Source organism: Cricetulus griseus, chromosome 3, assembly GCF_003668045.3.
Source record: "Cricetulus griseus strain 17A/GY chromosome 3, alternate assembly CriGri-PICRH-1.0, whole genome shotgun sequence".
Lineage (NCBI taxonomy): Eukaryota > Metazoa > Chordata > Mammalia > Rodentia > Cricetidae > Cricetulus > Cricetulus griseus.
This window is the reverse complement of record NC_048596.1, coordinates 52365413-52377465: the sequence shown is the minus strand read 5'-3', so window position 1 is coordinate 52377465 and position 12053 is coordinate 52365413. Positions and strand designations below refer to the sequence as shown.

General features: G+C 52.4%; 2 protein-coding genes across 4 annotated transcripts in view; one reads left to right on the top strand and one right to left on the bottom strand.

Moving 5' to 3' along the window:
• Window positions 1-12053, top strand: part of Macrod1 (mono-ADP ribosylhydrolase 1) — a 144949-nt gene that overhangs the window by 29466 nt on the left and 103430 nt on the right. The gene's annotated exons all lie outside the window — the stretch shown is intronic.
• On the bottom strand, window positions 9706-11730 carry Flrt1 (fibronectin leucine rich transmembrane protein 1). Its single transcript, XM_035442001.1, has one exon. It carries the CDS (start codon window positions 11728-11730, stop codon window positions 9706-9708), a length of 2025 nt encoding a protein of 674 aa, XP_035297892.1.

The window sequence follows — 12053 nt, the reverse complement described above, 5'->3', positions numbered from 1 at the left end:
CTCAGTGATAAGAGGTTCTGAGACATCTTTGGGAAAGACAAGGCCCTGGGCTGCTTGGCTGGTGGTGACCACAGCCCTTTAGCCTTTGTTAGCTGCTGGTTTGGGAACAGTGTGAGAACACAACCCTCTGCCCTGGCTCAGGGAGCTTTGGGGTCTCATTTAGCTTGTAGTATTGTCATAGGTGTATGTAGGGTAAGGTGACCTTAGGGCAGGACTGTCCCCAAGGGAGGTAGGTAGGGGAGAAGATGGATGTGATTACTGGGCCACTGGGAGGGATGGCTACTGTTGTGCTTGAAGTCACTCTTTTTCATGGCCTCGTTGGTCAGCAAGAAAAGGTGGGTGATCTTTCGCTGGGTGGGGCTGCTGTGTATTTGGACAGTGCTCTAGCTGAGCAAGTGTCACTGTGCTGTGGAGTACTGTCGGCAGGCTGTGGATTGAGTGGGGGTTGGAGGTTCTCCTGAGTTGAGCCTTTCGTGGTCTTTGTGGGGAAGGGCTTGAGACAAGCCACAACCTGCCAAGAATTCTCCAAGGTGTAGCCAGGGGCTGGGCTAGCTTGGCCAGGGCCAGAGCCTTCTAGAAGAGACTAGAACTGAACTTGCTTTCCTGTCCTTGTCTCAGGTGGTGAATGGGGCCCAAACTCTCCACCTTCATCTGCAGAAACACCCTCAATGGAAGCCTACTCCCTACCAGCCTCCCAGTCCCAATCAGGCCAGCCCCTTCTTCACTCCTGCAGAGTCCTCACCACACCTCATCCCTAGATAGACCTAGCACATAGTAGGCCCCCAATAACTGCCTTGGCTGACTGGCTGGCCAGCCATTTTCTCGAAAGTTCCCACAACAACCTCAGGAGAGAAAGAGGACACAGCCCTCCTGAACACCCATGCATCTCCTTAGAAGCCAGAACCTGTTCATTTTGTTCTTGTCCCTAATGGCCACCTTGAGTGCTGTCCCGTGGAATGACCCTCTTGATCAGTTCTTGCCTCCACCACAGTAGGAAGTGAGATCTAAGGGGACAATGGGGATAGGAGAGACATCTGTGGTGCCAGAGTACTGAAGGTCACCCCTGCAGGGGCCACCAGCCATCAAGGCATGTGGAGAGAAAAACTGCTTCTTAGAATGCAAGGGGAAACTCATTAACCCCCACTGAGATGTAAGGGCAGATCTAAGGAGAGTAATGAGTCCCTGCTTTATCTTAAACTTCGCAGGAATTGCTGCTGTTCTCATGAAAATAATGTCTTCTCTCTCCCCACCCCGGGGTGGGAGATACACCGAGGAGGCCCTTGGAGTTGTGGATGTGGTGGGCTCTTGCAGGGAACACGTGGCATTTTCGGGGAATAAATATTGAGTGGTGGGACAAGCACACATTCCCAAATGCCAGGACAGTTCTGTTCTTATCTGGGTGCCCACATGGTTGCCAGAGCCTCTTAGGGGATAATCCTCGGCTTTTATTAATAACTCCTCAAGTGAAGACCCTCTCCACATCTGCATGTGGCACCCAGCTGCCCTGCATGGCCGGCTTAAGCAGCTTCTCTGTCAGCTGGTCCCCCTGTTGCAAGCCCATTTCTTACTGTCACAGAATTCTTTTAGTTGTTTTGTTTTGGCTGCTTTCCTCCACTCCCCTCCCCCTCCTCTCCCCTCCGCCTCCTCTCCCTCCCTCCCCCTCTTCTCCCCTCCCCTCTCCCTTCCTTTCTTGTTGTGACAAGGCCCAGGCTATCCTCAAACCCACTATGTAGCCACCGATAGCCCTGATCTGATCTCCTGCTTGCATTTCCCAAGTGCTGGGACTACAGGTGTGCGCCACCCACCATACCTGGCTCTGCAGCAGACACTGAATGTTTGCTTCTGCCCAGGAAACTTGTTAAACCCAGAGCCTCTATCCTGTCTAGCTGCTACTCTGTCCGAAGACCCCAACAGCAGAGCCGCCCCCACCCTGCCCCAAATAAGGAGAATCCCAGACACCTGGCTCCTGATGTGCTGGGCTGCGGAGCCCAGAGTCAGCAGCCGAGATGACTGTAAAAGTTAAATTTTTCTATTTATTTCAAGAAAGGACAAGGCAGGTGGACTTGGACATTTTATATGAAACAGACAAACAGAAAATAGGACCAAGTAGTTAGTCACATTCATCTCAACATTGAAGTTTCAAGGCACCTACATTGAAGGAGGCCAAAGGGCGGTTCGGAGTGCACTTTGGTTTGTGTTGTTGTCGTGGTGGTGGGGTATTTGTGTCACCGTTTTTCTGAAAAACCCCTGTCTGGTGGTAGAGTCGGAGTGAAGCAGGTGGGCCACAGGCCTCCCAGAGAGCAGGGTCTCATCTGCCTGCCAGTTCCTAGGCTGCAGCCATGGCAGCAGGAGCCTTCCTATCACTCAGACCCCTGAGACTGCTTTGACCTTCAGAGAAAAAAGAAAACAGAGGAGCCAGCAGCCAAGGGGTCCCAGGGTGCTGAGTCTGTAGCTGAGGCAGGCCATGGGCTGTGCAGGCATCCTACCTTCTTTAGCAAAGAGTCCATCCATTCTCCAGAAGCTGGCCATGGGCCCCTCAGAACTGGGGACCAGGTTATACTTTCCAATATCTGTCCCAGTTTACTTGGCAATACCAACAAGCACCCTTTGCTCCTAGGATGCCACTGGGAGGATGACCCTGCCAAAACTTCCACTCTGCAGCCCTTACATGGAATGGACCTTTGGCATCCCTGCTTACACCTGCTGGTGTCCGTAGCCAGCACAAACACAGGTCTCCACAGCCTGGTTGTTTGCCTCCCAGCCTCCAGTACCTCCTCTGCCTTTTTGTCTCAGGTGACAAGCCTCCAGCAGCGGGCCCATGGTTTCCTTCCCATCAGCCTCTCTGGAGGGCTGGAAGATACCTCATTCACACTATACCCTGGATGCCCAAGTGGCTTCTTGGTTGAGGCAATTCCCAGGTGGTCATGCTGGGGTAGGGGAAATACCTAAGGCTACTCTGGGGTTTTGTGTGTAGGGCTTCCCTACTTTGTGGCCACAACCTTCAGAGATGGAACTGGTCACAGAAGGGGTAGGAATGGAGGACCTGCTTGCTACCTTGCCTTCCATCCAAGGCAGGCTGAGAGCTGTTTGGAACTGTGGGCCCCTGGGAGAATGAGCAGTGGCAGCCTGGGGCCTGCTGCGGCTTTGATTGTCGGTTCACGTCGTGCTTGTTTTTCCGTCTTGAAGAGAAAGTCTGATTAGTTCCTCCAGGCGGGTGGCAGGGGTGCGGGGACTCTCTGCAGGGGTGGCAGGCAAGGCAGGCTGTTGCCTTGGATCTTGTTTCTTGTACCACCCCCTGGGTCTCTAGTTTTCTGCCAATCCCCTTCACCCACTTGATGCAAATCTTGGAGAAGGGAAACTGAGTCACCCATTCAGGCTGTAATTGCTGCCAGATCTCACTGAATCTTCATTTCCCATCTGCTGGAGATGCACCAATCCTGAAGCAAAGCAGGGTGGGATGCTTCTGGGAGAAGTTGCCCAGGTGAGCCCATCTCCTCGCCAGGCCACCAGCCAGGTGCAGGACAGAAGGCAGCCCCTCACTGCCAACCCTTGGGCCTTTCCCGTGACTAGATAGATAGCAGGTGGGAAGAGAGGGTGGGAAGAGGTGTTCCAGGTCCCCTGCGGGTCCTCAGTGACCTCGGGTGCGCCGGTAGGGGAACCAAACTGCTGATGACCTGACTATAATGGCTGCAGTGTCCTGGGAGCAGGACTCTATGAAATGGGGGCTGACCCACCCACCAGGAACACTGACCACACATAGCCACATTTCTTCCCTGGCACAAGCTGGACAATTCAGTAACAAGGAATTGTGACAGTGGTTTCAGAGAACCCAGGGTGGCTTCCGGAAGTAGGAGCAGCCCCAGGCTAGAGTTGCCTAGACACGGGTCAGAAGAGACATGAAGAGAGTGGAGCCCTTCCCCCGTGCGGTACACCCTGCAAGCCCCATTATGATAAGAAAATGGGAGTGACCTCAGGGACAATGAAATTCCCCAAATCAGAGAAAAAAAAATACATTAAAATCTGAAAGAGGTAGAGGCAGGAAGATCAGAAATCCATGGTCATTGTCAGCTATATAGAGGGTTTGAGGCCAGCCTAGGGCTATGTGAGACCCTGTCTCAAAAAAAAAAAAAAAAAAAAAATCAAAGGAGGTAGCATTGGAGGATCAGAGGTTCAGTGGCAGACTCAAAATATCAGGGGTGGGGGTGGGGAGGAGAAAAAGAAAAAAAATTGAAGGCTAGGAAGAGAGCAAAGGGACTCTTTCTGTCCGTTGTTTTAAAAGAAGCCAATGTGGATATTTCATACAAATAGCTGGAACACTTCAAAAGAATCAGCGAATGCCTAAAAAATGGCGAGTGTTTGAACAGAGCCCCAGGCACCGTCAGCTGGCTGTGATGGATGGACAGGCTGGCAGTGCTGAGCCTGTTGGTTACTCCTGGGTGTGAGGCAGCTGGGCTTGAGGGAACAAGTCCAGGGACATCCTAGGGCTTGGAATACTGAGCCCAGCAGGTGTCCTGTCAGCTCCTCCCCCTCCCACTACCTGCTGAGCACAGACTGGGAAAAGAAGTCTGTATGGCCATTCCTGGGGACTGTGATAAAGCAAGCGTGGGAACCAGATTCTTCTAGACAAAGACTTAGACCTTAGTTCAGGCTGGAAGGCAGTCTGTCACCTCTTCTAATAATGCTTGCATGCATCATGGGACAGAGAGCCCACTGACTGTTTCCTTTGCTGGGCCCAAGTTTCTCTCTCCCGGCCTTCAGTTTTCTCTGAGCCCAGAAAGAAGTAGGTTCCTAGCGTAAGGATATAGGACACCTCATGGCTCCGGAGTCTTACTCTGTAAGTGATGGCACAGGCTGCTTCCTCTGATGCAGATGTGTCTTGCCATCTCTCAAGGCAGACTGACCCTAGGTGACTGGCGCAGCTGCTGGATGATGGCCTGTCTCAGCAACATGACCCTTTCTGTCCCTGTAGCCCTGGCAAGAGCTCTTCAATCCGAGTGGCGAGTGGTCCTTAGAGAGACCAGCTCCTCAGGGATCTGGGCAGGAACAGCTGCTACCCCTCCCATCCAGACCCGGAAAATGCCTGCTGTGTGGGCAGCCACTTGGGCAGGTTCATAACCCACAAAAAAAATCCCCCTTTCCCTTCACCTCCAAGGAGTTTAATCTCTTCTAATCAATTTAGCAGACTCGCTTGGTTGTAAACGGTAATGATTTGCATTTTTGAGCCTTTTTATCCTCCTTACCAAAAAAAAAAAAAAAAAAAAAAAATTCCCTCCTCTCTCTGCTCTCTGGAAAGCCTGTGAATTGCTTGTTAGTGCTCACCCTGGCACCCATCCAGCCTCGACATCAGCTGCTGTCACCTGCGCCACTGTCTGTGTGAGTATGGAATGTGGCTCACGGGAAGCCTGCAGCCCTGACCCTGGCTGTGACATGTCATTTGGCCCTTGGGGGACACAGGTCTCCATGCCCATTGGAGCTCATCCCTGCTGCCTCTCCATAGCTCCCCAGTGGCTGCATTCAATTTTCCTTGTTGTATTTTTCATAAGCAAGAGGCTCCTCCTTGGTGTGTTCAGCGGAAAGCAGATGTCTGAAGAAGGCTGGCTTTGGGACTTGAACTGCCACTTGTGGGGGGTTGGGTGGGAAATGTCCCAAGTATGGTTCTGACTTTTGTTCCTTACTTCCCTTGCCAGTGGCCATTCCAGACACACTGCCCATCCCTTCTACAGTCCACACAGGCCCTTGCTACCTGGCAGCAGTTCCCCCACTGCCTTGAGCCCATTAGAACCTTCCAGCCTCAGCATGGAGGGGTTGCTCTCACAGGGCCTTCCACGAAGCAAGAATCTGCCCCAGTCACCCTCATTTTAAATCGGGGAGATGGAAGCCTCGCATTTTCATAACAGGTTCCTGGCTCCCTTGCTGGGGCTGAGCTGGGTGGCTGGCCCATTGGAAACCCTGGGAAAGGGGTCCTGAGAGACCCCGAGCCCACTGAGAAGGAGAGGCATAGCAGCCTGGGACAGGGAGGGGCTTCTGGCCCCAGGAAGGGAGGGTGGGTCTCTTCCTAGCCACAGTTGTCTCCCCAAGGTTGTCACCTCCTCTGCCAGCATTGCCCAGGGTGCACCTGCTCTCCAAGGCAGGATCCCCCACACAGGGCCACAGCAGGGCTCCAGTTAAGGAGGTGGCAGGCCAGGAGGCAGCCTTTCGGGAAGATGGAGGCTTCCTCAGGAAGAGGATGCAGATGAGGGAGGAAAGGGAGCTTTTGATTCACATCATGCCTGTGGAATTGAGTATGACTAATTAATAGATTTTATTCTTAGTAATCTCTTAAGCATTCCATACGTTGGGCCCCACGCCTGAGCTGAGCCTACCAGAGGCTTCATTCGCAAAATGCAAATGCCAGTAGCCCTGCCGCCTCTCCTTCCTTGCCTTTTCTCCCATTTTTTTAAAGACGAAATTTAAAGTAAAATTGCCATGTAATAGAAAAAAAGATTCCAATCGCTGCATCTAATTACCACAAAGGGTAAACCACTTAACCAAAGAAGTGTCACTGGCTTTTTTTTTTTTTTTTTCCAGTTTAAATTTGCCTTAAATGCCGCAGAATACACTCCTCAGGGCTAAGGCCACTGAGGTGGCTCTGGCTGGTTAGAGACTGTGAGGGTCAGGCTGGCCCGCCACAGACTTCCCTGTGGAAATGTCAGCTGCACTGAGACAGAATCCCATAGGCCTTCCAGTGTCAACCCCAGCTTCCCTCAGCCTTTTCTACTGAAACATGAGGCCAGAAGCCAGGTTCTCTGCCTCCTTTGGAGAACTGGGACAAAGGTTACACTTGGGGGCTTTCTGCAAGGACGCTGGGGAGTAGGCTACTGGAGATGTAGCTGAGTGGAAGAGCGCTTGCCTTGCATGGCTAGGCCCTGAATTCCATTTCCAGTATTGCCCCATTCCCGACACACACAACATAAAGGGTACCGGGAAATGTTAAGCCGTGAAGTGACAGAAATGACACAGGATGGGCTCTCAGGAGCTGCAGGGGCATGGCTGGGCAGTGTTCACACAAACCAGCACTTAGTGTTCCTTAGAGGGCAATGCCAGCGTGTGATATGAGTGAGCCCCACTAGAGCAGGAGGTTGATTTGGTCCTCAAGCTTTGACATTCTGCCTGTGACTACCGAGGCTCCCGTGGGTCAGGTTTACTCTGTGTGACGGGGACAGAAGTTTACCATATGGCCCACAAGTTCCTGAATCTCCAAGTAGGGCTTTCCAGGCGGCTTCAGGGTTCTTAAAAGTTCTCCTGGCCACCAAGAAAGTGACTAAAGTCTTCTGGGGCAGGGAATAGATGAGGAAAACACTGGGCAAATTACAGGTGCAAGGCAGGGGTGGGGGCCTGGGGTTTTACTTTCCTGGGGCCCTGGAAAAGACTGGCATAGTGCCCCTGATACCTTGTTCAGTGTCTGGGACTCTCCTTCACATACTTGTTCCTCACAGATGGGTCTCCTCCGGCCTGCCTAAGCTGCCATGACTAGGGTGCTATTATTATGGTCATTGGGGACAGCTGGGCTCCAGGGCGCATATTTATACAGACCTGAATCTGAGGCTCAGGAACATTTCTCTCTTGACCTCATGTGGGAAAATGACTTGGGATGAAGAGGGAAGAAAGGTCTCCTTTGGAATGATCCATGTCCATACCCTTTGACTGTTCCCTGGGGCTGGTGGGTTGGGGTCTCCATTTGGTATGATGACCCCTTGGGTTCTGATCAGGAGCCTGTGCCTCTTTCCACTACTCTGGGGCACCTGGTGGGTCCATCGCTTTCAATCTCATCTCTTCACTGAAGGGCCAGTTGGCTCTTTTATGTCCAGCAAGAGGATGGTCCCCCAGGTACACTTCGGGCAGCTGCCTGGCCGCTTCTTCCTGCCTTTGCTTTGGACAGAGTGGCAGAGGTCTTTTGAAAACACCACTATCAGGAGCTGGACCCCTTCTTATCCAGCTGCCCTCAGACCAGCGTCTTCCTTTGATGACTTTTTTTTTCCCAGTGTAGGGCAAAGCAACACATTGACAGACGGTGACCCGGCTCCCCGAGCATAGGACGAAGCAGACATCAGAACCGCAGACACCGCTCTTCCCTCCTTTCTGGATTTGCCGTCATTATTTTATCATCGTTTTAATCTCATGGCTCACCACACTGTGGTGTCACTTGATAAATGATAACGACATTGATTCCACAGGGAGGGAATAAAATCTTAGCTCTTCTGAGGGCCTGGTCAGTACCCTTTTGGAGGTTGATGTTTTTTACAAAGAAATCTGATTTTTCCCTCTTGAGAACAGAGCCCCTGGTGTGGGCATGGCTGAGAGGTGTGTGTGTGTGTGTGTGTGTGTGTGTGTGTGTGTGTGTGTGTGTGTGTATGTATGTATGTATGTATGTATGTATGTATATGTCTCCCAGGGATTTTCTGAAAAAAATGCTTTTTTTCTTTTTCTGGGCTTTGTTTGAGCAGCCATGGAAACCAATAGGTCTAGCCAGCTGACGTACGTGTGTGTGTGTGTGTGTGTGTGTGTGTGTGTGTGTGTGTGTGTGCCACATACATTTATAAGCAGTCCCTGCACTAATTACCTATCCCAGGAGAAAGAGTCCACTATAATGGGGATGGGGTCTATAGGGAGGCACTGGTCATCAAGGGAAAGCTTTTCCCCATATCAGAAAAGAGAGTGGCCTGGCTCTGGGCAATGTGACATACTATGGAACCCAAAGCACCCTCAGCCAGATTCTTCTTAACTCTCCACTGGGATGCAGATACCAGTGCCTCTAAGAAATGTCAATACCCTCCACCTAGGTTGAGGCCCCTCCCCTCTACCTCACTCACCCCACACATGGTCTACTTACTCAATGATTTCTAGGAGAAAGCAAATTTTTGCAATTCTATTGTCTGAGGAAATGTCAAGGACTGACCCAAGAAGTGCTGAGAGGATAGACACGCAGCTCTATCTACCCATCTGTACTGAGACACATGACATGGTGATAGGCAGGCAGACAGAGGCACCTCCACGCGGCAGGGAAAGCTACAGCTTTCGTCAGAACTTCTACGGAGTTCGGTGAATGGAACCGAACGAAGCACTCGGCATTGGAAGGAAAAGTTTGACTGTTTTTTGTTTTGTTTTTCCTTTTAATTGACTATGGTATTGTTTGAAGAATACCACGGAGGATGCCATATTTCTGAAGGTTTGGAAAGAAAATAGCATGGAAAGAATCAGGGAAGAGATTTCAAGACAGTATCTCCGTAGCGAAACGTCATCTTCCCCTGGCTGTTTTGTGAGTTGTCACACATGAGCAGCCAGCAGGATGGTTGCGTGGGGGGCTCCATGCTATCACGTCTATTTGTCATCACCTTTTCCCTGATGGCCCTGAATGAAACGCAAGGTTCACACAAACATTGTACAGGTAGTATCAATCTGGTTCAGGGAAAAAAAGTCCCAATCCCCCTTCCTGCAAGATTATTTTTAGTCCTTAACTCTCATGATCCGGTATAAATTACGTCTCCAACAATGTTGAATTCCCCTCCTGCTGTCTACGTATTAATTTTTTTTACCCCACTATTGTGTTCACCAACCCTCCCCAAACTTTGCTTTCTGCTGGGAAAGTTACTGTGGAGTTTCTCTTCCTGGCTCCTGGTATTGCCGCGGGCTAGACAGAGCCGTGTGAGCACACTAGGGGTGGTGGCTTCATGTGTAGGAGTAGTCCACATCAGGGATGCCACCATCCCGGTAGCCACGTGTAGTGCCATAGCCAATAGGGTGGGCGCCCTTGCAGAGGCTGCTGCCATTGGAGGGGAATATGGTGTGTACCACATACTCCTCTTTAGAGCGGTATGGGTTGATGGGTAGCATCTGCAGTCCTGGGCCTCGGATTTCTAGAATGGAGTTATCTTTCTTGGTCCCTGACTCCATGTAGTCGTCCTTTTTCCTGTTGCCCCTGTTGTAGACCCTCTCTCGGGTCAGCAGCTCACCAGCCCGGTGTACGTACCAGCAGATGGCCCCCAGGACCAGGAAGAGAAAGACAAGAGCTACGGCACCACCAATAATGCCAGCCAGGGGCAGACCTGCCATAGGGCTAGCATTCTGTTCCTGATTGAGCGTGGTGGTAGGGCCGTAGCTATCAGCCGTCTCTGCCTTGGCACACACAGGTGTCTCATCAGCCACATAGGTGTTGCCAGTCTCCATGGTAACCATGCAGATGATGTAGGTGGACTTGGGCTCCAGAGCCGTCAGCAAGTACTCTGTCTTGTCCCCTTGTACCAGGGTCTCTGTGATAGAGCCCACAGCCGGGCTGTGACCCAGACGCAGCCAACTGAGCCGGAAAGAGGAAGCAGGTAGCATGGCCTTCCATGTGATTCGGATTGAGTCTGCTGTCAGTGGCTTCACCTGGATGACCAATGTCTTGGCACCTTCACCGGTGGCCATGGGGTAGTCAATGTTGGAGTCAGGGAGGCGCAGTCCTGGCCTCTTGGCCTTGAGGGTAAACAGAGAGCCCTGGGGTGTTGTGGCAGAGGCATGGTTGCTGGCTGTGGTCTTGGCAGCTGCATTGGCTGCACTGCCCTGTGACCCTGCCTCAAAGCATTCGTCCATCTCGCTGGTGATATCTTTGATGGCCATGCCCCGGACCTTCTCAGGGCCCTGACACATGAGGCCCCGCACATTGACCACTGCAGCGCGGGCCTTCACCCAGTCCCGCAGCCACATGAGGTTACAGCCGCAGAACCAGGGGTTGTTCCTGAGAAGCAGCTGTGCCAGGTTCCCCAGGTCATCAAACAGGCCTCGCGGCAACGTGGTGAGGTTATTATTGGACAAGTCCAGCCTCTCCAGCTCCCGCATCTTGGCCAGTGTGTTGTAGGGGATGTGGCTGATGGCATTGTCCTGCAGGTAGAGCTTCTGCAGGTGGGCACTGGGCAGGTTGAGGGGCGGGGCAGCCAGTGAGTTGCGTACCAGCGACAGCTCTGTGAGGTTCTGCAGGCGGCTGAAGGTGTCATCTGCGATGCGCTGGTTGGCCAACAGGTTGCCATCCAGAACCAGGCGCCGCAGGCTGTTGAGACCCTTGAATGCATGTAGCGGGATGGTGGAGATGCGGTTGTCATCTAGCCGCAGCTCTTCCAATGTGTGGGGCAGCCCCGACGGGATGCTGCTCAGGTGGTTCCGGCTCAGGAAAAGTAGCTTGAGCTGCTTGCTGTCCGCGAAAGCGTCGTCCTCAATGCTCACGGTGGAAACGGAGTTGTCATCCAGGTGCAGCTTCTCCAGCAGCGGGATTCTAGCCAATGAGTCCCTAGCGATGGTGCGCACATTGTTGTCTTGTAGGTGAAGCTCTCGAAGGGAGCGGGGCAGGTTGATGGGGAATTCATCCAGGTCATTCTCGTACAGGTAGATGACCTGTACTTTGACCTTGGTCTTGAGGTCCTGAGGGATGCCGGCATTGTTGATCTGGTTGTTCTGTAGGTAGAGGGTGGTAGCATCATCAGGGATGTCTGAGGGGATCGATGTGAGTCCCCGGTCGTTGCAGTAGATGAAGCCATTGTCGCATCGGCACACTGACGGGCAGGTGGTGCTATCGATGACCTCTGTGAGGAAGGCAATGAGCCCATAGCAGAGAAACAGCCAGTCTCGCAGGTCCATGGTGGCCGTGGTCATCACGACAGTGGCTGTGACGGTGGCAGCAGGTGTGGTGGTAGTTGTGGCAGTAGGGTGTGCCACCACCATGGTGGACAGCTGGTGGAGGCCTGACCCACCTAACCTGGAGCCTCAATACCTGCAAGGAGCACAAGATAGATGTGCTGAGTTCAAGACAGTGATAGGGCCTGGGGAGGGGACATGTTAAGGTTGGGTACTGCAGGGCCGAGGCAGCAAAGGAGGCCTGTTTTATGCCAATCTGGAGAAAGGTAATCTCCTTGGCCAGGGTGACTCTAATGACTGATATTCACTGTGAATCTCAGTCTGGTCCAGAGAGAAGCCAACACCCTAGGGCATTTAATGAGTGCCGCCGCAGCCTGGGCTGTGACCTCACAGCCTCATGATAAGCCACT